This window comes from Chenopodium album, chromosome 22 (assembly GCF_948465745.1).
Source record: "Chenopodium album chromosome 22, dcCheAlbu1.1, whole genome shotgun sequence".
Taxonomy (NCBI): domain Eukaryota; kingdom Viridiplantae; phylum Streptophyta; class Magnoliopsida; order Caryophyllales; family Amaranthaceae; genus Chenopodium; species Chenopodium album.
Window position 1 is genome coordinate 31,496,197 of NC_137855.1, and position 24,778 is coordinate 31,520,974.

A 24,778-nucleotide genomic window follows, 5' to 3' on the forward strand; every position below is an offset into this window, starting at 1 on the left:
TACGGGATTAATATTAACGAACGAAAATCTAAAAATTAAAACACGAATTTACGTGTTCAAAATAATCTGGAATTAAGTTAAACTAATTAGTAGTTATAATCACCAAAATTTCAAAAAATCATTACTATAAAAGCCCTGAATCAGTTGTTCATTAAAACCCTAAAAATCATGATTTTGAATAATTAAAAACCCTAGGTTATAAAATTTACAAAATCTGAAAATTATGACATTTATTAAATCTGAAATTATAAAGTTTAATCATCAAAAATACAATTTGATACTAATTAAATTAATTTTAAACAATAAAATCAAAACCCATAAATCAATAATTATAATTACACAAATTAATAAAACAAAGAAGAAAGAAAATAAGTCTAGCCTTTTTGTGTGGGAAATTTTGGGGATTCATGGGGTATTTATAGATCGAGTGGAGAGTGTAGGGTTAAATTTGGGATTATAAAAATGTGGGCTTAAATTATGGGTTTTGGAATGGGTTATTCCAATAAGAGTATGTAGGAATAATTTACATTGCCTAATAGTTAGTAAACATTTGGCCCAAAATATATTTTACTTTTATAAAACCTTATATTTAAAATATTTTAACCCTTTAAAATATTTAATTAAAATACTTGAGCCCTTAACAATACATTTTATTAATACTTAAATACTTTATAAAAATACATAAAAATACGGGGTATTACATGCGGCGCCGTGTCGCGGGGTTAGGGTGAGGTGCGGCGCTGGTGGGGAGGCTGGGTAGGCCGGCGGTTTTGGGGAGGTGGCTGGCTGGGGTTTGGTGATTGGGAGAAGGTGGCTGGTAGGGTTAAAGGTGTTTTTTTTTTAATAAAAAAATTAATTAACTAATTGAAAAAACAACCTATCAGATGCCGCCACGTGGCAAATTTAGCCTGAATGACGAAGTTAACTACCGTTAATCATTAAGGGCATTTGTGACATTTGTGGGAAATTTAAGTGTATATGACGAATTTTAAATTTTTATGGGTTATCCGGTGAAAAAATAAATAATTGCATTTGGTGAAAAATCTATTTTAAAAAAAAATAGGTATACTCTTTCCTCAAAAAAAAAAAAAAAAAAAAAAAAAAAAAAAAACTCTCCCTATACTCTTAAGAATAACTTTTTTAAAGTACATCGGGGGTCACTTTATCAAATTTAGGGTCACTTTTACAATTTTTTTGGTAATTTTATCAATAAAGCATAAATACTTCGTAACATTTATATATGTCAGGGTAACTTTTATCCATATTAGGATAACTTTTGCTTATTTTAAGGATAACTTTATAAGGAATGTACAATATCTATGGTACATCCGATTTATTTAAAAGCTTTTTTTACTGTTAAACCCCTAAAAAAGAAAACCCGGATAAACAAAGCCCGCCCCCCTACCTCACTCAGCTATTTCGATTGAAGCGTAGTTGACGTTCTTCGTTGAAGCGGCGCCTTATAATACTTGTATCCCCCATTAAAGCAGCTTCTGAGGTAAGTTGTTTGTTTTTGTAATCATCATATCAATTTCATAATCTAATTTAATTGTCATTGCATTAAGTGTAGGGTTCGAAAATCTCAACTATTGCTTCTAAACATTTAGACTATGAAAACAATTTTATGAGCCTAATTTGATTTTTGAATCAAATTTCCCTAAAATTATGTGATTATTCGAATCAAATTTGGTTGTTTATGTATTGCCAACAACCCTTTAATATTAGGATTGAACTATGAACTTTGACCTCTTTTCCCCTCCTGCCCTGTGTCTTGTGTTTGTTGGTTCTTCAACCAATTGAATCAAATTTGGCTGCTAATGTGTTTTATAGAACCCCTTAGGGGGTGTTTGGTATAAATATTGTAAATGAAAGGGAAAGGATTCAAATAAGTAGGGGAAAGGGTAATGATAAACGTTACCTTTACTATATGTTTGGTATTCTAATGGAATGGAAACAATTGAGTAGATTGTGATTGAGTAAGAAAAAGTATTTTGTTTCCACTAGTTTGTCAAGGGTAACAAATTGGAGATTTTGTTACCCTTGGGAAACGGTATTTGTTACTTTTAACACATACCAAACAACTAGAAATGGAAACGCTTGATTGAATCCGTTTCCTACATCTAAAATTATTAAACCAAACACCCCCTTAATGTTAGTATGGAGCTATGAAATTCGACCCTTTCTCGCTAAGGCCCCGGTTTAGTGTATCGAACAATTGTCAAAAAACTTTAGTTTATCTATCTTTTTCAATAGCCTTCTTATGATTAATTGTCAGTCTAATTCTTCATTTGTGTTTCTTTATATTGAGAAAAATCTCTTTTAGTGGGAATCATAACAAGAAATGAAATTAAGCTGCTGTTTTCCTCCTTACACATTTATGTAAAAAAGCTCAAGGCACAAGCCGTGCAATAGGCAAACAGGCAATTGGGGGTCTTGTGGCGTCTTGAGAGCACCTGCTTGTACCCTTTTCGCCTAATGCATAAGGCACACTTTTTTTATATCTCCCATTTTTCCTTGTAATTTTCAAGTCCTTGGTGTTTGTTCATGTTTTTTGGCTGTAAGATTATACCGGAGTATCATATTTGTTGTGAAATAATATATCTTTGCGACTAATAGTCTAGTATATTTCTTTATATTTGTTTGGCCTTTGACTACATTTTGCACTTCTTTCTAATTTTTGTTTCACTTGTAAGTTGTAACAATGTGTGATGTATTCTCTTGTCCTTGTAGGTTATAAATATTTCAGACGCCAAGTGCCACTAGTGTATGTGCAACGCAAGATGTATGTTAGCTATTGCATTTCAGATAAATGATTTTTGTAAATAAGATCAGAGAGCATTTTTTATTTTCTATGTACATCCAGTGTAAATAATCTGAATACGTGCCAATCATTTTTTTAATGGAAACAAAAAATCCTAAAGATGATCCTCCCTGACATGTTTGAGGCTAATTAAGATTTTGCCAAAATTTTTAGCCTCATGTCTCTCCATGGATGGCAACAGTTACGAAAAGATGATCAAACTTTGCTACACTCCTACGGGGTGCTTTATATTCCTTTCACTTAATAAGATGACTCTTCTATTTGGCTACTCCGATGGGGTGCTCTATCTTCCTTTTATTTTAATAAGATGATTTTCTTCTATTCGGCTATGTGTACAATATCTTGTTTTTCTTTTTTAATTATTTTAAAAATTCTGTAGGTCTCGAATTATTGTGAAGAATTTGCCCAAATATGCAACTGAGGATCGTCTTAAAGAATTCTTCTCTGAGAAGGGTGAGGTTACTGATGCCAAGCTCATGCGTACCAGGTCACATTTTTTTTTGGGCTTTTATTGCTCCCAGTTTCATGGTTTCCTTATGTTTTTATAATCTATTGTAATTTAACGGAAAACTGATTGATTGGATATATTGCAAATTGCAGAGAGGGTAAGAATAGACAGTTTGCTTTTATTGGGTACCGAACTGAGAAAGAAGCTGAAGAGGCTATAAAGTACTTCAACAAGTCTTTTATGGATACATCAAGAATTATATGCGAGGTTTGTTGCATATTTTAATGCCTTTTAATTTAATTTTCTTTTCTTTTAAAGAATGAAATGGTAAGTGGTTGCTAAAGAGTTAGGACAAACCAAGATTTGGAATACAATAATGACATTAGTGAGTGATATGCAAATTGTTCTTTTAACTTTATTAGTTACTTATTCTTTAAGGCTCAAGAAAGAATGAATATTATCTTACCTCGGAATTTGTATAATTAATTACCTATAAACTCATAACCGAGCTCTCCATCCCCTTCTTAATTGCATCTTCTTAAGAATTGTATAATAGAATCGGTTAGTGAATTGGTTGGGTAATAGTAAGTAACCATTGATGTTCCCATCATCTCTAATTCCTTTGAGGCAATTTGTTCAGCTTCCCAGTGCCAAATTGAAATCTCTCTTGTGTAACATTTATGCAAAACTTTGAGTTGTGTTCTTCCTCCTTTATTGTCTACTAGTTTATATTATTTATTACTGTGAGATTTCAAAGTTTTTTTTTTTTATTTGAGTATATATTTTTATATAAGAAAAGGTTTAGTGACTAATTAATTAAAAAGTTCCATAATTTCCTACTATTTCAAATGCATCTCCCTCATTAGCAGGGTTGTTATATATTTATTTATTTATATATACTTTTTTTTTGTGACTAAACTAATGGCTCTAATCTAATTGTTCAAGTTAGCTAATTGAAAATTGGAAAGGGAAGGAGTGAAAATTGAGAATTAAACTCTATTGAATGAGGGATTGAGTTGGAGGGAAGGAAGGAAAATTGAAAATTAGACGCTATTGTGTGAGGGATTGAGTTGGAAAATTGAAAGAAAATATTTATACATGGGAAATTGATCTTGATGTTTGAAGTGGGAAGATGAAGATTCATTGTTAAAAAAAAAAAGATGAAGGGCGAGAATGAAAGTGAATAAATAAAGATGGGTTTATTGGTAGCTTTGAAAGAGACGAAAGGAATGGAGTTAGAATGGTCGTTGATTGAGTTGTCTATGAGGAAATGATAGATTTTGAAATACAGAATGGGTGAAAAAGTGATAGTGATTATTTAGTACTCCCTTCGTCTCCTAATACAAAGCCTCATTTTCTTTTCGGGTAAACCAAAATACAATGCCTCTTTCTATTTAAAGGTTGTATTTTTTTGTCATTATTACCCTGTCTTTGATGAGTTGTCATCTTTTTTCCTTTACTTTTGTGTACTTTTAACATCAACTTCGAACACATTCTCTCTTTATCTCTTTAATTGTTCCCAACCTTTTTCTTTCTATCTCTCTCTAACCCCACATGCACATATGTACTTTTAATCATAAGTTTTAAAAAATTTACGACTTTCTTAATTCCCACGCAAAAACCAAAAGAGACTTTGTATTAAGGGACGGAGGGAGTATAAAATGATAGAAAAACTAATCAGCATAATTTTGCATAGAATGTCTCATGTGAATGTCTATTGTGATGCATCTTTGCAGTTTGCTCTAGCTGTATGTTTTTATAATCTATTGATTTTATTTAACATTTATGCTTGAACCTTTGGAATCTATTTGTTCTAATGGGAGGTTATAGATTTATACTTTTATAGAGGAAAATATGAACTTGATAGTAGAGCTGTATATGTATAGATACTTTCGTAAGACATTTCTTGAAGAATAATTATGCAGATATTTTTTATCGCTCCTAAATTTATGACCCAATATCAATTGAGCCGGAAAAGTTATCACATTTATATTGTTAATAGTTGTATTAATAGTGGTGACTAACTAGTATTGATGCTTTCATGTTTACATGGAAATTGTCCTATTTTCTTTAGCTGCCATGATATCTTCATTCACTATCATCATAGTGCTGCATAATTTGGTGATATATTACCCATTACCTAGAGTATAATTTTTATTCGATGTGGTTTTGGGTAAGGAGACCTTATCATGGAAGAGATAAACTATTGAGGAAACAGAGTAGATACCTTGAATCACTCCACACATAGCTAAATTCCTTTTAGGAATGGTATATTGGGTCTGACTATTAAGCACTTGATGTCACTAGAGCTACTAACTGAATATAGGAATACATGCATATTTTTGTAGATGCAAATATTCCTTAACAAGCTAAACTCAAACCAAGCAAGGCTTGGCTTAGTGGAAAGTTTGCATATGCGGGATCAAACCCCACAAGTTGTACTTTGGGGTGGAGATCCCCTTACCCTTTCCCCCACTCCCAACACGGGCCAGTTTTGGTATGGTATGCCTTCTCCTTAACTACCAAAAAAAAAAAAAAAAAAAATATCACAGCTCAAAAATGCAAATACCCGGCTTAAAGAGTTCATATGCAGTCCTAGAATCAACCTAGGTGCACTTCTAAAACATAAATAAACACTTAAATCTTTCAATTTGAATTTAACCCGGTTTTTAAAAGCAAATTTGAGCAAAGGCCTTTAATCAATTGTATGAATTTACTCTAATTCAAACCCTAATGTGATAATTCTAATTATTAAAACCCTTATTTGCGGGCTGTTAAGAAAATTGTAAAATGGAGGTTTCTTGTATGACACAAGTTGTTTGGCACATGGTGGCCAACACTGCATCTCTTGGTAGAAGTCTTCAGTTATGAGTTTTAGGGAAGTTTCTCTTCTTTCTCTCTTCCATTTGTGTTTCTTGCTCTCTTCATTTTCTTTTGTTTCATGTATGTATTTCTTCCGTCATCCTTCTTCTTTATAGTTCTCTTTCTTCATGTAGAACACATAAGCATTTTACTACTGTTATTTTATTTGTCATTTTTGCTTCTTTGTGGGCCAAACACCTTGCTAGTGACTAAAAGTCATGTGGCCTCTTCTTTCTCAAAAGTGATCTCAATAAATAAAAGTTTCTATTTTCTTTATTAAATATTGTAGATCTTACATTGATTTTTTAATCATGATAAATTTCTCTAAATGGAAGTAAAGTACTTTCTCTGCTTCAAATGATAGTTTTGTTTAACTTTTGCACAGTTTCCAATGCGACATTGAAGCACAAATATTTTTAAATATGTATATTTTAAAATTATCTTCTTCATTCTTATTAAGTTAATTGTTTTAACTTTTGACACTATTTACAAACTCTACATTGATTTGTTGTTAGGAATAAACATACTTATGTGGGATCTTGTTAGAGCTGTCTCGATGAATATTTATATAATATCCACTTTTTATTAATTTCTCTTACTGATAAGTAGAGATATTAATCGTTGAACTTATGTGTTGGCAAACGTGGAAATAAGAAACGTGTCAACTATAGAAGAATGGAGTATATATATTTGATAATGTGAAACTATTCATCAAGATGTATCAAACAACACCCACGTGAATATTTTTTTAAATAGGTTTATTGAAAAATAATTAAATATCAATTTCAATTTTCATTTGAATCTATTAAAAATTCAAATAAGATTATCAATTGGAATCGATGGGACTATGGGAGTATCACAACAAAAGCAAAAAGGAAATGAAAATGTAGAAAAATACGACTTGCATTCACAAGGTCTGCGTCTTTGCTGTTTGCTATGCCTTAGAAACAATAACATATGTTGGCAAGCGTGAAAGCATAAAAAATAAAATAATTGGAGGAATTACATTGATGGATACTTTTTTTCATGTTGCTGATTGGTACAACATTTCATGAGGGGTCTTTTGGTCTATTGTTGTTTTAGTTTCGAAAATGAACAGATTTGATGTAATGAATTGTACATGTAGTATTGATTTTTTTCGTAACAAGGCACAAATCCACATCAACATTGAGAGATAAAAACCAACATATGGGTAAATATCACCCAAAAATTGGGTATATAAACTTTCCAATAGAGAGAAGATGGAGGTTTCTTACGAACATGAAATAGAAAAAACTAGCCAATAAACAAGAAATTAGGGGCGCATCAGCTAAAAGGTCGGGGTAGCCCATTTTTTTAGGGTTTTGAAGGAGGAAGAGAGAAAAGAGAAAGGAGAGGGCCTAAGGTGGAAAACGTTAACAGTACTTTGAATTGAGATAATATTTATTGAATACAAAGTATATTATTATCAAGAATGCATTTTCATTTGAATATAGTCTGTTTGATAAAGTGTTATCACTACACCCTTGTGCATTAAGGACAGTGCCACTGTATCCTAAATTTCAAAATTATATCGAATACATTCGAGAAATGCTTGTATCTGATATTGAGTGTATGTATAATTGTATATAGGTTTTATGTGAGGTTTTCCTTCTGCCAGCTGGTCGTTTAATGTCTGTTTTAATTTTTAATTTTTTAATTTATTTTTATATTAAGTTTGGTAATCATTCATGACATGGACAATTTTTTTGCACTATTCCAAGCAAGATTAGCTTTAATCTACCTTCTATAAATGTTTAAGTCATTTTTTATTGATTTCAGATATATTGACCAGTTAAAATTTTTTTGGGGTTTCTGTTAAGGTTGCTTGGAAAGTTGGGGCTATGGAAATTCCTCGTCCTTGGAGTCAGTATTCTAAGGAGAAGCAAGAGATAAAGCCTGAGAAGAGCAGTGAAATTCTTAGTGGAAAAACTAAGCCAGACAAGAAGAGCTCCAACATGACTAATGAGAATGATGACGCTAAACTTAAAGAGTTTCTTCAGGTTATGCAGCCACGAAGCAAGTCGAAAATGTGGGCAAATGATCTTGTAGTTCCCACTCATGACCAAAGTGGTAAAGGTAACAAGGAGCATGGTATGTCAAAACAAGATCTCAAACAGCAGAACACTGATGAAAATTCTGGTAGGAAAGTTGAGATGCCTCGTGAAAATCAAGTGCTCGTAGGGGATGAAGAAGATTCAGATACAGATTACTTTAAAAGTAGGGTAACAAAAGAATGGTCAGATTCAGAAAGTGATGGGGATGGTGAAAACGAGTTGAATCTTGATCCGTCTGAAGGTAATTTGGATAAGAAGGATTTTGATGAAGAGGATATTAATGGAAGTGATTTTGTAGAAGCTAGTGTGAACCCTGGAAATGTGTCAGCTAACTCTGAAGACACTAATGAAGTGCTTCAGTCTGGTCGCCTTTTTGTCCGCAATCTTCCCTACGCTGCAACGTATGACTTTTCCATTTTTTTCTATTTTAATTCTACGTACACTAGCATTAAAAACTAGCTAATTATTAAGATTTGATCTTTGTTTTCTTGTTTTGTCTTAATTGCATATTTCTCAGTGAGGATGAGCTGGCAGAGCTCTTTAGTAAATTTGGAAACATTTCAGAGGTCCATCTTGTGATTGATAAAGAGACTAAGCGGTCCAAGGGTTTTGCCTATGTTCTCTATAGAGCTCCAGAAGATGCTCTCAGGTAATTAATTTATTTGGCCTGCTGTGTACCTGCTGATATAGCTTATTGTTTGACGTTGGAATCTTGTAGATTTCAAATAGAATGATATAACAACTTATTGATTTATTGGATTAGATCTTAATATTTTTTATGCAAAAATTGGCCACAATAACATAAACTATTGGCCCTGTGCATGGGCAGCATAGCCACAACCTTATCTCATGCACAAAATATGGGGTATGGATGTGACGCATTACATTATAGTCCTTACTCTTTGGGTGATTTATGTTTTGATTTTTTCTTCTTCTTTTCTGCATGAGCAACAATTTTTCTTATTATCTAATTTCATTAATCCAACTCCCAACTTCACGTGACCTTTCAATTAATCAATCAAAGCCTTAATCTCGTAATAAACAAGGTCCACTACATGAACCAAAAGTGATTATTCCTTATAATAATCCACAAAAATCTTCCTCCATCTCTTACGATCAAATATCTCATTCTCATGCAAATCCATATGCAAATACCAACGCTGGCGATTTTTCCTTAGCTTGGCTGCAATGCGTGCGACACCCACTTTCTTGCTAATAACTTCATTCCTGATTCTATCTCTTAGAGTGTTACCGTGCATCCATCTTAACATGCGCATTTTTGTAATCTCTGTATTTTTAATGTGCTTCTTCTTAGAAGCCCAGCATTTGCTACCATAGAGCAACACTAGTCTTATGACAATCCTATAGAATTTGCCCTTCAACTGTAAAAGAATGCTTTGGTTACAGTACACTCCCGTGGCACTCTCCATTTATGCCACGTTGATTTCCTGTGGGCCACGCCTTATCAATGTCACCATTCTTCTGGATGATCAACACAGGATATTTAAAAGACCTTTTAAAAATTAAATCCTAGTCCTTCTCTTTCTCTCTTTGACCACCACTTATATCATCTTCACCCTTCTTTCTCTTTCCTCTTTTACTAAGCCTTAGTCATCATTAATTTCTCTCCAATTCTTTTTGGCATCTTAACTAATAAAATCATTTTAAGAAAGAATTTATTAGAGGAGATGTGATCCAATGACCATTGATAGAGGATTTGAATGTGGTGAGAGTGCCAGAGTTGGTGTAGTTAGTGTTAATGGGGGTGATAGTTGGGAGGAGAGAGTGGGATTGGGGGAGGGATGCAAGCTAAGGTCGAGAGAGTGGGAGGTAGTTGGGAGGAGAGAGAGTGGGATTGGGAGAGGGATGCAAACTTGAGCATCTAGGTTTTTTATGTTTTTGTAATTTTTTATTTTTAATGCTGAGTTTTTATAGGGCTATTATTCCTTCGGTCCTTCCAATAAAAAAAAAAAGATTGGGCTTTTATCATTTTTTGATCTTTTGGTTTTGACTAGATTATGGGTATGATCAAATACTCTAATTGGATTATTGTTATACTTTTTTAGACTATCTTGATTGACGTATTGTATTTGTTGTTGTTGGCTGCAAGTTGGCGCTATTTATGTTATATTTTTGGGTTTGTTGGTTGGCGAACAGACGTGGATGAGGAGACCGTTTGTGGTGATGGCAGTGAAAAGAGAGTGTGGAGGTTAGGTTTGAGCTACTGTTCTGAGGTAGTGCTGGAGTAAAATAAAAGGGTTTACTAATGAGGGGAAGGAATTAAAAATATGAAAAATGCCAAAAAAAAAATAATAAATTTTTTTGTTTTGTAACTCCATTGAATATCCATCCGGTAGGAGAGTCATCTATGTTTGTGTGGCACCCATATTACATACTTTGCGCTGGGGTTTGCACTAAAGATCATGTACCGGGGGAACATAGCTTGTGGCCTTACAACTGGTTGTTTTGGTTGTTTTGTTTTGTTTTAATTTTTTTTTTGTTATATATATATATATATATATATATATATATATATATATCAATTTATTATATTTTTGGGTAAACTTAAAATTTAAATATTTTATATATATTATTTCTCAGGGCTTTAGAGGAGCTAGATCATTCAATATTCCAAGGTAGATTATTGCATATTATGCCAGCAAAACCAAAAGATCTGTCATCTAATCAAGGGTAAGTGTCTTGTAAACTATCCTTTGTTTTATTTCATTGCCAGCAAGTCCTGAACGAAAAGATGCATGCTATGGTATGGTAAGCAAAAGATGCTATGCTAGGGTAAGCTTTGACTTGCTCGGCTTGGCTCGTGAAAGTTTCGAACTGAGCTCGAATTTGAGTCGAGCCTCATCGAACCAAGCTTTGACCGAACTGAGCTGAATTTTGCTCCTCTTACTCTTGCTTGCCGTATAGCTCCTCAAATGCTATAATCTTGTTTCCATGACTTCCAAAATCTCCGGAAAATACTTCTAAATCCTACACGTAACAAGAGAAAGACGAGTGAAAGAATAGAGGAAGAAACAAGCAATTTAGGCATGAAAATGCAAATTAAGCACTAATCCATAAACCATATTTAAAAGAGACAAAATCAAGCTTTTATTGGGAATGAAAGCTACAAAAAGGGAGAAAACAAGGCTAAGATACTCCCTAAAAGTGCCAGAGATGGCATTCATCAGTTGTCTATAATTCAAATATTGTTTTTTTAATAAAAAAATTATAAATAGGAAGCTGGAAGCACTGAGAAATGTGTTTATGACTATATGAGATTTCTTCAAGTTCAAAGGCTAAGAGAAGGGAAAGAGAAACAGAAAGTGGAACACTTGGGAATTACGAATTTCTTCAACCCTCCCCTCAAGAAATCGGATGAGAGGGGTGGGTGGGTTCAGTATTCTTTTCTTACTCTCTCTCAGCAAACTCTAGCTGACTATTATTAAATGTTTATCCATAATGATCTAGGTACTAGATCTTAATTCCCTTACAGAATAACTCTTCTGCTGATGATGTGGTGGCAAATATTGTGGCTTTCTGGTCAGTGCTTGTGGTCAGTTGGTGGCCAGGTTTTGATCTTAAAAGTCTTCAGATTGGGAGCAAATATATTTGAGTAATGGAGGCAAGTATGTATCTGGTATCTAAATAGGAATAGGTCATCAATCAGTGATTGTGAAAAATAGTTTTCAAGAGAAGGATTTGGTGATTGCGAAATATCTCTCTTTACCTGTCAATAAGAATCTTATTGCATTCAATATTCAATATATATCTTAATCTCGTTTTGTTTTTTGGTGTACATTTGTGTATATTTGGTCCTATCTAAACCCTATTCGAGCAAGATTTATGCTGAGTTGTGCTTCAATAAGATGCAATACGCAGAGAATTTTGTGTCTTGATAATTCATCCCAAATGAAGTGAACAATTTATTTTACCACAATTCCTACTATAATTTTGCTTATCCGTCTTATGGCAGCATTTATTCATGGATTTGTATTGAGAACAATTTAATAATTCAATCTGAATTATTTTATTCAGAAATCTTATTACGGAGGGGAAAACCAAAACATTGAAGGAGCGGAGGGTGGAAGAGAAAAAGGCATCAGAAGCTGATGGTAATACTCAAGCTTGGAACAGCTTGTTTATGCATGCTGACACTGTATGTCTCTATTTCTTATATGAAAATCTTTGCCCCATTTGTTATGCTTGAATTTTCAGTTGTCATGCTGTTGGACTCCTTTTATGTTATAGGAGTCTGCTGTTTGTGCGGTCTGTACAAATGGTACCTACTTGATGCTTATCATCGTAATTCGTAATATATCGTAGTATATATGACTCCTAAAGTGTCTGTGCTGTAAAAAAAAGTTTGCCATTGTTTGTGATTCGTGTCGGGTGTAGTGTTATGTTCAACTTTAAAGCTATGTGCTATGCTGGTGTTTGTTTGATTCTTGAGTCTTAGGTGCTGTAGGCGTTTTTTGCATGTTGGGCTTTGGTTACATTATAGGTAAAAGTGGTGTATATAATCATTATAGGGCATTCTTTAAAGTGCTAATTTTTGACGTCTACTGAAATTTCTACCAATCAGGCTGTATCTCCACTTTTCATCTCAAAATCAAGGCCTAGGTTACTTATGAAATCTTTCTGTTGCTCACATGTGAGACTTTTTCTCTTTTGAACTCTGGCCATTTTAAGTTCCGGTAAAATATCAAATTTTACTAATGATGGCGTATGACATCAATTATCGTCAAATCAAAGCTAGACCGCATGATCATCATGCTTTGTCCGCTGAAATACCTAAATAATAAACTACTCTCTGATATAATCCACCTCTTTTGCTGATTTTGTTTTAAATAGAAATACAATTCTTCCCTTAGTTATGCTTGAATTCTGGAGGTTATCAGCTATATGGGTCACTCAAATCTTGATTGATTAACGTAATAGGCTCCTAAGACAAGATGGAACTCATCATTGACCTAAAAGGAAGATGTCATTTTGATAATTGGTAAATATAGCTGAGTTTATTAATTCTATCAATTTCTGATTTTTGTTTTTAGTTGCTCACGGGGCCAACTGTCCTGTATTTAAGTGTCCTTTATATGACTACCTACTGGTTCATTTATCTTACCTGCCATATGTAGCTACAACTGTTTGGGTATTTGTGTATTTGTATGCATGCCCATCTTGCATTCTCTTGAAAGTCATCGTAAATCTCTTATTTGCAAAAGAATGAAGCTCTTGGAAAAGATTTTTGTTATTGCCCAATAGAAAGACACAGGTGGTCCAATTGCAATTTGCAGGGCATGGAACTTCAGTACCCCCCATATTAGTCAAATGGGGGCTGGTTTATGGAATCTTAAGTTCACTGGCTGTCCCTTTCTTGTGGGCTGTCAAGTTTTTTTGTTTGGGTATGCATTTATTTGGTTTGTTTTTGATAACTATTTTCTGTTTTGTTGGCTGTTCCTTCCTTGTGGGCTGTCAATTTTCATGTTGGGTGTTTGATGTTGGTTTACCACAATAAGTGGATTCAGAAAGAGATGGGGGTGGAAAGGCAGGTTTCCATCAGGCAAGGGGGAAGGAGGGGCTGGATTTCGGCAGGAGAAAGCAATGGTGTTGGGGGATGAGCAAGCTGGAGAGGCTAGTGGGAAGAGAAAAAGGGTGAGGACTGAGGAGTGTCTGTTTGGAGAAGAGAAGGTTCTTACTATTTTACTGACTTTTTAGTTGATTTTAGGGTTATACATTGAGTTCTGTATCTCATAAATGTTGCCTAGCAGGAATTAATCTTAACCAGGGATATCTTGGGGAGTTTGCTTCTCTAGTGGGGGGCTAGGTAAAAAATTGGCAGTTTAGCTATTTGGGTTTGCCTCTTGGAGGCGACCTCTATTCACAGGCTTTTTACGAACATGGTACTTGATAATTGTAGTAGATATTGGATGCTTGAAAGAAGGTATCTATTTATTTGGGAGGAAGAACTACTTTGCAACATTAGTGTTTACCATATATAGTTCTTTATGCTACCACATTTTTGGTAATAAAACGTAAGGTTTGTTAAGGTTTAGTAAAAAAAAACTTGCACATCAGTTGCGAACAAGGTTTGAAAATTTTTATCAATTTTTTTATTTTTTTGTATTGGGTAAATTCTAATTGTGCATACATCTCCAACGTGGTTTTGTAGTTGTTTTGTGGCTAACTTTTAATGTTTTATGGTTAACCTTAAACTTCGATAAATAAATAAAATTACTAACTTACCATCTTAATCCAACCAACCACTAATTCCCCTCTCTCCCTCTTCAACCCAAAAACAAATTTAACTTCACCGCTGCCCCCCCTTTCCACTGCCGGCCACCACCCATGTGGCCTTCTCACTTCCCCTCTGTTTTTTCACTCATAATATCTTTTTGTAGTCTTTAGGGTTGTTGGATGGGTGTTTATTGACGGTTTTTAAGAGGTAGGGGGTTGTTTTTCTGCTAGGTGGGAATGTTTTGTGGTAGGGGTGGATGGTTTCAGATGGGTGTGGGTTGTTTTGGATGGGTGGGGATGGTTTCAAGGTGGGGTTGGGTGGTTTCGAGGTGGGGTTGGGTGGTTTCGAGTGTGGATGAGGGTGGGTGTAGGGGGTTTTTTTTCCGTGTGGGTGTGGGTGGTTTTGGGTTGGCAGTGTTGCCTACTTGGTGGCCGTGGTGGCTGGTTGTTGGTGGGAGCTAGGTGGTAGTGGTGGTGGCTGGACAGTGGTGCAATGGGGCAATTCTGGTAGCTTAGCTGGTGGGCGTAGGTGGTGCGATGTTATTCAGGGATGAGTTAGTAATTTTTAGATCAAGATTAAAAATTGCATTTTACGGCTAGGTTAGCCATACAAAATACGATTTAGGGCACGTTTGAGATATATGCAAAAGAAGAGGGCCACTCTAAAACATGGCCAAAAAATTTGTCCGTATAGAAAGTGCAATAATTAGAGGCCACCATTTAGAAAATCTTTAAAAGATAAGTCTTTCTTTCCCTTGTTGTGTGGGGCTAGTGGTAAGAAAGGAGTGCATCTGTTGTAAATGAAATTTGTTGTATAGCTGGAGGAGATTTTGGGTTTGGAATGTTGGTTTCAAAGAATGTTGCTGTGGCCAATGGCTGTGGCATTTTCCTGTTGAACCAAAGTTCTGGCGTTCTGTTATCCGGAACAAGTGTGAGAATACGGGTATTCCAAAATGGGTGGATGTTCTGTGTGATGTATCAATGACGTATGCTTGTTGATTGCATTAAATTTTGGAGGATGTTAGGAGCAAATTTGTATCTACTCATTACATGACACTTCTGTATCTGCTTTCCATGCTAACAATGTTTACTTATAGATTCAAGGAAGTGGGTAGTGGATTCTTCAGGAAGTATTACTTGCAAGTGGTTTGGTTATCTTTGCCTCTGTGGTATCCTTTTTTTCATGGTTGAAAGATTCAGTTGGAATGCTAAAGTTCTTAATAGTAGAGCTTTTGAATGGACTTTTGAAGTTGAGTTGCTGATGATAGCTCCAAAGGAAAAGACCAGATATGGCTATTTCACTGGATATGTGTATGTTGTGTTGTGCCAATAATGAGTTTTAGTCACATGTCTTCATTTATTGTGAGATGGAAAGTAATAATAGTGGGCTTTGGAAGGGCAAAGGAGAATTTATATGGATGTAACTCCCTTATTCTTATTTTGAGGGGTTGACCTGAGTCTTGGGTTGCTGTCAGAGCTACTTCTGTAACATCTTTGTGGGGACTTTTTTAACTCATTTTGGGATGTCTAGCGGAATTGGGTTAGTGTGTAATCTGTGTTGGTGCTCTTAGGACCAGTTTTTTTCTTGTTTTAACCTCAGCTTGTTCATTTACATGAAATGGTTAGTCTAATGTGTTCCCATGGGCACTTGTTAAGTTACAAAAAATAAATATAGTCCGGCCACACAACATAGTAGTTGAGTTTATTCTAGAAACTACTTGTTGGGACTATTCTTTTGAACATTTTCTTCATAAAAATCATTTAAATTTGATAAAATATGTATCCTTGCTTCCAATTTTTGACAGTTATTTGTTTTTAACTGTCGTATCCATAGTACTAGAATCATCATATGTGATGCTCTGCATATCCATTATTGTACCATATCCATTATTGTACCATGCGTCGAATCGATTTGCATACATGTACGATATGTTATACCCCATAAGTATCTAAAGAGAGTGTGATTAAATTCGTTGGAAACTTTCTTCAATATACATGTCCAACTTTCTCAAGGAGCTTCACTTTTCTTTTGTTTTCCTTTTCTATAATCATTGTGGGGTATGGATTAGGGTTTGTGCATTTTGTTTCCCTTGATCTTAGTTGTTATCAATTGAACTAATGACATGTTTTGTATGTGGTTGTTGTTGTTGCGTGACTATGCTTTAGCCTTTCTTTTACTCCCTTTGTCTCTTTATTTTGTTTGTGAGCACTCTTTTTGTACTGTTAATACGTAGTACTTGCAAATGGCTATTCAAAAACATAGTGTGAACACAAGTTGTCAAAAAAAAAAAGTTTTAGCATTATTAAGACAAGTTAAAAGAGAAAGTGTTTTCATTATTTAGAGACAACCTCTGGCTGTTCTCAGTAGTAGCATTAACTAATATTAGCTTAATTTTTCCACAGATTGTAGAAAATATTTCTAGGAGATTTGGAATCAGTAAAAGTGACTTTTTAGATCGTGAAGCTGATGATCTTGCTGTACGCATTGCTCTTGGAGAAACTCAAATCATTGCCGAGACTAAAAAGGCTTTGACAAACGCTGGAGTAAATGTAGCTTCCTTGGAAGAACTTGCTACCAAGACAACTGAAGGTGTAAAGAGAAGTAACCATGTATTACTTGTAAAGAATTTGCCTTACAGTTCAACTGAAAGTGAACTTTCAAAAATGTTTGGCAAGTTTGGTAGCATTGATAAAATTATACTTCCTCCGACCAGAACATTGGCCTTGGTAAGTCGGTGGGATTCTCAGAAGATATTCTTTAATTTGAGTTTAATGCAATTTCTGTTTGTCTCAATTACGATTTTATAAAGCTTTATTTATTAGCTGGCCTTCTGCTGGATGATTGTCTTTGTTGTCTAGTATATGGTTCCTTTTTTCTTATCAATATGCTAGAAATTATCAAGACCCCCTGTTTTAAGGGTAGAATGAAGTAGGGGTGGGGATGGGTAATGTAGAACTGGAATGACTATGAGAAATTGGAATTATGCAGTGACTGCAAACGTTTTTATTTTATTTGCAAGCGCTAAACCTTTTTGTACTTGTGACTAAAAGTTTCAGTTTGCTATTTTTTTCAAATAATGTGGTATGGTGAGTGTTGGCAGTGAGGGGTTATTTATTAATCCCTACCATTTTCTTTCTTCAATTTTATCTTTCCTTCAATGATTTACTAAGCTTGAAAATTTTCGCCTAGGAGTTTGTGTAGATCTCTTTGTTGCAAATAAAAGTTAACGGATATAGTAATTATATGATATTATTTTTTTCCATTAATTGAAGAAATACCTCCTCCCTCTTTTTTTTTAAGTGCCCCACTTCTCAAAAATGACCATTTTTTTGAAGTGCCCCATTACCAAATTTAGAAACCCCACTCAGATTATATGTTATTTCTCTCTCTTCCTTTTGACCCCACCATCATTTTATAACATTTCTACCTCTCACATTATACCTAGTGATCCCATTTATATCTCTCTATTACTTTTCTAAATTTTTTATTCCTAACCATACCCACTTATATATTATTTTACTCTTTTATCTAATACTCCGCACACACCCCAATGGGGCACTTAAAAAAACGGAGGGAGTATCCAAATTTAAATAGCAATGACGAAAGGATTCTTCACTGCAGAAGATATAAAAATAACTTATATCTCCCGAAAAAGGTCTGAAGTATTGACAAAGAGATAGAATTGTCTGGCTCTTAGAAGCAAATGTAGTGGGCAGCTAAACTTGATTGATGTATACTTCTTTAGAGGTGATGGAGAAATGGAATTTGTGATATAATGTTTGACGAGTAAATTATGGTTTTGCGGGATTTTGTATTTTACTCTTCTTATAAATAACATAAAAACCATTGTGAGTTGAATGGTGCAAGTCGCCTGTTTGATGGTGTAGCAGTAATCTCTAGTTAGTAGTCATATTTTAATTGTGGTTATCTAGTACCTTTGTGATTAAAAAAAAGAATGTCATGACAAAGATTGGTATTTTTTTTTAACTGCATTATGTTGTGTGTCTAAAGTCTAATCATCTGTATTCTGTACAATTAAATTAAGCTTAATATTTATCTTAGTGTTAAGTCAGATTTGGTAACTCCTATGGCTGGGCTGCAAGATGAGAATGTTTGTTCAGTTTAAATTTCATGCATATATTGTCATCTGGAAAACTTCCTCCGTTCCCATGATATCGCAACATTTTGAGGGGATACGGATTTTAAGGAGAGGAGAGAGATAGAGAGGGATAAAAATAGGTACCCATGTGATGAAGAGAGAGAAAGAGAGAAAACATGTGCAAATAGGGTAATGTTGTAATATTTATGGAGCGGAGGAAGTATTTTATAATAGTGAAATTTAATATGAAGGTATTCTTATTCTCTCTTGGTAATTTAGGTGATCTTTCTTGAACCAGCTGATGCCCGTGCTGCTTGCAGAGGCCTGGCATACAAGCGTTATAAGTAAGTCTTATGTGCTACTATTTGAAGTTGATAGATGTAACCATTTCTTAATTTGGGTAATGTTTGTAAAATTGACTCTTAGTCCTTTGTCTCAACAGCAATTAACACTACTAAACCTTTCCAAATGATTGATATTCTTTTGAAAAAGATGTCACCGTTCTCTGTGTATTTACTCTCATGTGTTTCCTCTTGTGTTGACCATTAAAAGTTATCTCGCGGTCATGTAAGCTCTCTACTGATATCATCTTAATTTAGCAGATTGACTGGCCCTCAGTATAAAATGATAATGCCTCATTAAACCTACCATTTTTAATTCCATACTACTGTATCTGGGAAGGTGATACAACCAATTTCACCTCTGCCTGTTGATCTGAATTATTGGATAAGATTGTGTAACCACGGCACTAGCCATTCACCCACTATCTGTTAATGTTGCCATGTTGTGACCTAGTCTGTGTTTTTGTAGTACTGCTTTATTACTAAAAGAAGCTTTGGTCTATTGTACTTTCTGGCTCCAGAGATGCTCCACTGTATTTGGAATGGGCTCCCAATAACATTCTTAGTCAAGATTTGGACATTGACAAGAGTAATATGATAGTTGGTGAACAAGAAGCTAAGAAGGTTTCACTTGAACATCAAATTGAGGAGATATCTCAAGATGAATTGGATCCTGATCGTGTTGAGGTTTGACAAATTACAATTTGTTTTTCGCTATGTTGGTTAATCTGTTTCCATTTGATAGGGTGTTAATAATAATCTGGTTTATTTATTATGGCTTTTCTTGCTGAAAATAATGAAAGGGGGACTTGGGGACAGGGAGGGGAAAAGAAACAATATACGATCTGTATATCAATTTAGAGATAAAGCTATCTTTTTCCGAGGATAAAAATCAAAAGAAAAAAAGGAAAGATTTAAAGAGAAGGGGACATGTGGTACTAATGGTGAATAAAAATAATCAGCATATGTATACGTTAATTGATCTCAACTCTCTTGGCTAATCAAAAAGATTTCATCATCTCACTAGTGTGCCTAAGGACCTTGTTTCGCTTCTCAACAAAAATTAGAATCCTGGGAAAACAAATTGACCGATAACCTTTTGTTATTGTGTAATATCACTGGTGGCTCAAAAACCCATCAATGCTGTTGTACATATGGCAATAGGTCGTTTGGATCAGGTTCGGGCTCAGCTTTGGTAAGGAATTGTCCAATTTGGTTTCGAGTTCGATATAATATTATGGCAAGTAGGCTTATTGTGATAACACCATCATTGTACACATTGTTGGTCGGGTTGTGTTGGTGTAGGTCAAGTTTGGGCTGTGTCAATAATAGGTGTTGTGATTGTGGGAAGAGTTTAAGTTTTGGTTCGGGTAAGGTCTTTGGGTATGTTTTAGCTTTGCTTGGTCTATGTAGGTGTACAACAAACCTTTTAGCAAGAAATTGTTGGAATATTTTACTTTAAATTGTTAGTGTGCGTGGTTAGTTAACTCCGAAGTAATTAGTTTGTGTTAGGTGGAGTCATCAGGGGTTTTAGTGGTTTCATGTTAGGCATGATCTAATGATCATGGGATTATGCTCCTAATTTTTAGCTTAGTTTTGGACTATATATATGTTACTGTGTAGTATGTAATACAGTGGATTGAATACAACTATGCAAGTTAGTATATGTTATGCTTTCCCCTCTCTCATCTCTATTTATAATTTCAACAGAAATTGCATTTTTGTGAAGGTTTAATCTGTCAATTTAGTTATGGGAAATTCTCAACGGTAACCCTCAACTTTTGCTACGCACCAATGGTGACCTCCCTATTTTTTTATTATACAAAATGACCTTTATTATGAAATTTATCTCACTTATGACATTAATAAGTATTATTTAGTTAAAAAAAAAAAACTAACTATGGTTAACTTTGAAAAAAAAAAAACTATAAAATGAAAAACCACCAACCTAGCCACCACCTCCACCCTCATCCCCACCACATAGCCAGGCCAGCAGGCCCAGCACCACCTCCACCCTAACCGGAGCCACCGAACCCCTCATCTAAACCGCCGACCTCCCACCAAACCGCTAAACCATCACCTCCACCCTTTCCACCGCCTAGATCTGAACCCTAACCTCAAAACTTTCTCTCCTATGACCTTTGATTCTCGCCATGGGGTTGGTTTTGGTCGAGGAGGGGTGGTGGATTTAGGGTTTGAGGTTTCGTGTTTGGGCGGGGATCGAAGAGATGTCGGTGAAGGAGAAGGTAGAGAAGATGAGATAGAGATCGATCGGTGGTCGAATCGGGTATATTGATGGTCTGGGGATGGTCAATGTTCTGGAGTTCGGGCGATTTAGAGGTGGTGTCGGTGAGAAGGAGGAGAGAGAGTGAGGGTCGTGGGCGGGAATTTAAGAATCACCGGATCACCGGAGGTCGGGGAGAGCTTGAGTAGAACTGGCGCACAGCATCACCGGAGGTCGGAGAGAGCTTGAGTAGCATCGGTGGTGGTCAGAGAAACCTAGGGTGGCGTCGCTGGAAAGGGTAATGGTGGCTGGCGGGTGGGGGTAGCTGATTTTTGGTGGTTGGGGTTAATTTTTTAATTTTTCTTTTTTTTTTTTTAAATATAAATCTAACCATAGTTAATACTTAATGAAATAAGGTTATGAATGAGATGAAATTTTTAACTAAGGTCATTTTGTATAATAAAAAAAAGGGGAGGTCACCATTGGTGCGTAGCAAAAGTTGGGGGTCACCGTTGGGAATTTCCCTTTAGTTATTGGCATATAAGAAGCAAATGCCTTATGATAGAACTGTTAATATGTGATTAAGAATTGTGTTGCAGTTTGTATTATCCGTATTTATATATATTTCTCAACTTCCATTTGTTTCATTTCAGTCGCGTTCTCTTTTCGTGAAGAGCTTGAATTTTAAGACTGCTGATGAAACATTGAGGAAGCATTTCAGCAAAAACATGAAAGAAGGGAGAATTCTAAGCGTCAAGGTGAGCATGTCACACTCTATTACAGTTTGAAATTTTTTACTTGCAGTAGCTTGTGACACTCAATTTTGTTCCCCCTCCAGATAAAAAAGCACTTGAAAAATGGGAAGAATGTTTCAATGGGATTTGGGTTTGTAGAATTTGATTCTGTCGAGACAGCAACAAATGTATGCAGGGATTTACAGGTAAAATAAATATTTATGTTTATATTTGTCAACCTCATGAATTGAAAGTTATGGAAAACAAGCAGCTTATTGTGATTTTTTAGAGCTTCCTCCAATTGTAATTTCGGTTATTTGTAGGGAACTGTGCTGGATGGACATGCTTTAATTTTGCAACTTTGCCACGCTAAGAAGGATGAAAAAGTTCTGAAGAAAGCTGGAAATGATCAAAGCTCAACAAAAATAATAGTAAGAAATGTAGCATTTGAGGCAACAGAAAAGGATCTCAGACAGTTGTTCAGTCCGTTTGGTCAGGTAAGATACTTTGTTTCTGGTAAAACTGCTTCTCCAACCAACATCTACACAGATCCAACAAGTCAACATAAAATAAAGAGACTTGAAAAAAAAAAAAAAAAATTACACATTAAACCTGCGTGCACTCATTAAGTCCTTACTCTCCATTGTTTTTTCGAGTGCCCTTTTTAACTTTTTTTACCAGCACTAAGTTTAAGAAAGTTGAATGAAATTGAATATTGTGTAGGTGGGTCAATTGGGGAATAAAAATTATTTATAAGAGTTTGGTCCTGTTTTTTCAACTTGTTTTTAGCTGAAGTGATTATTTTTTAATGAACTGAAATAATTTTTGCTTAGCTTAAATTAATTTTACTAACTGAAAATATGTTTACCAAATTGAAATTATTTATAATTTTTTAATATATATGCTCTTTACAGACTTATTTTTATTGAACTGAAATTAATATGATCTAAAACAATTAGACCTAATCCACAACAATGGTTGACTCAATTTGGTACCCCTCCCTTCCATGTGTTACTTGTCTGATTTTTAGTCAAGTGTTATTTGTAGTATGATTCTATATACCAGGTTTTTTTTTTTTTTTTGGAAGTTAAAATTTGACAGCAATAACTCTTACATGTGTAACAGATAAAGACCCTGAGGCTTCCAATGAGATATGGGAAACACAGGGGTTTTGCATTTATCGAATTTGTCACCAAGCAAGAAGCTCAAAATGCTCTCAATGCTCTATCAAGTACTCATTTGTATGGGAGACATCTGGTAAGTTTTTCTTCTGTTTATATTCTCCTATATTCTTAAGGTTTCATGTGGTTTTTGCTGCAATGCTGTAAATTAATCGAACAGAAAATGTTGTAACATTTTCTTCAATGTTCATGGTTGTGTTTTGCTCTAGCCATGTAAATATGTATTAGGGTTTTTATGCATGAATTCTGAACCAATTTTATTCTTAAGGTCCTAGAAAGAGCAAAAGAAGGAGAAACTTTGGAAGAACTTAGGGCTCGAACTGCTGCTCAGTTTGCTAATGATGAAGAAGGGTTCCAGAATCCAACCAAAATCTCTAAGAAAAGAAAAACTACAGCTCTTGCTGATTAGTGAAGATAATTTTCTTTTTTTAAAAAAAAAAAAAATTATTTTCTCTTGTAAGCCTCTAATTTTTGTTTATCTTCTTTGAATAGCTTAAGTGAGCTTGCTGTGGTTTTGTTTAATTTTTGGTATCTCATATATTTATAGATAAAATTTTCAGGTATGATCTTTAATCTAATCTCGTCACAAAAAAAAAAAAAAAAAAAAAAAAAAAAAAAAAAAAAGATATCTAATCTAATCTAATCTAATAAAACTGAAAGCACAAACAAATACTCCCTCCGATCTTTTTTATTTGACATATCTTGGCCTTTTGCATTATTCACGTCCTCTTTTTGACCGCTTGTTTTTATTTTTTATTATTCATATGTAAGTAAAAACATATTTTTTGCGTGATCTTGTTAGAATCGTCTCAATAAGTATTTATAACAACATAATTTTTTACAATTGTAGCACATTCATTAGTATTACATACATTGATAAATTGATTAGTGTTAATGTCAAAAATTAGAATCTTTGTTATTTTAATTATTATTTATAATTTAGATTTCATTACTCAATTCACTCCCCAATTCTATACGAAAAGAATAGTATTGGAGAGAGTTAATGTATACGTATATAAATCACACATCTTGAGTATTCTTTTTCATTAATCTTGAATTCATTAAGCATGTGCTCAAAATGACCCATTTTATCAATTCTAAAATTCTGAATATTCAAAGGTTTACTCAATTCGAAATGATCAATTCAGACTTGACATGAAGCCTTAATTAAAAACTCAACTTGATGTGAAATGATTCAATTCAATATGACCTTTAAATAATAATTTCAATTAATAATTTTTCAATAATCAATGATAATTCCTTTCAAGATTAAAAACCTTATATTCTAAATAAATATGATATTCAAATCAAATATGATATTCACATTAGGGCTGTCAAAAGCTGATACGACACGATAACCCGACACGAACCCAACACGAAATAAGCGGGTTTTGGTCAAGTATTCTCGACCCGTTTACATAATTGGGTCGACACGAACCCGACACGAAATTAAACGGGTTAGGTTTGGGTTGAAATTTTTAACCCGAAACCGACACGCATAACCCAATTTTATAAATGGGTTGAACGACAACCCGCTAACCCGAACCCGACACGCTTAACTTATTAATTAAGTAGTGAATAAAATAAAAATTTTATTCTAAACTTGTAATTTTGTAAATTGCCTTGGCAACATGTATACATTTAGGTAATTTTTGGCGGTTAATTTGTCAGATAAAATAGATTTCAACTTTTGTAAATTAAAATTTGGCTGTTAGTTTGGGACAATTCTTATGTATGGTTGTGCTGCTAAAGCAACCA

General features: G+C 34.4%; 1 protein-coding gene across 1 annotated transcript; it reads left to right on the forward strand.

The window, feature by feature from the left end:
- Positions 1-1,394: 1,394 nt before the first annotated feature.
- Positions 1,395-23,583, forward strand: LOC145605756 (multiple RNA-binding domain-containing protein 1-like). The gene is made up of 16 exons (XM_081661823.1): positions 1,395-1,498; positions 2,731-2,782; positions 3,201-3,308; positions 3,422-3,536; positions 7,973-8,607; positions 8,724-8,855; positions 10,808-10,897; positions 12,242-12,362; positions 16,844-17,167; positions 18,820-18,884; positions 19,403-19,568; positions 21,759-21,863; positions 21,944-22,045; positions 22,163-22,336; positions 22,965-23,096; positions 23,289-23,583. Coding segments are annotated over exons 2-16 (2,412 nt in total). The 5' UTR covers positions 1,395-1,498; positions 2,731-2,780; the 3' UTR covers positions 23,430-23,583.
- Positions 23,584-24,778: the final 1,195 nt, after the last annotated feature.

Coding starts and splice junctions, on each gene's coding strand:
- LOC145605756 (XM_081661823.1), top strand. Junction 3,309..3,421: donor GCCAAGCTCATGCGTACCAG/GTCACATTTTTT, acceptor TGCAAATTGCAG/AGAGGGTAAGAATAGACAGT. Junction 12,363..16,843: donor TGTTTATGCATGCTGACACT/GTATGTCTCTAT, acceptor ATTTTTCCACAG/ATTGTAGAAAATATTTCTAG.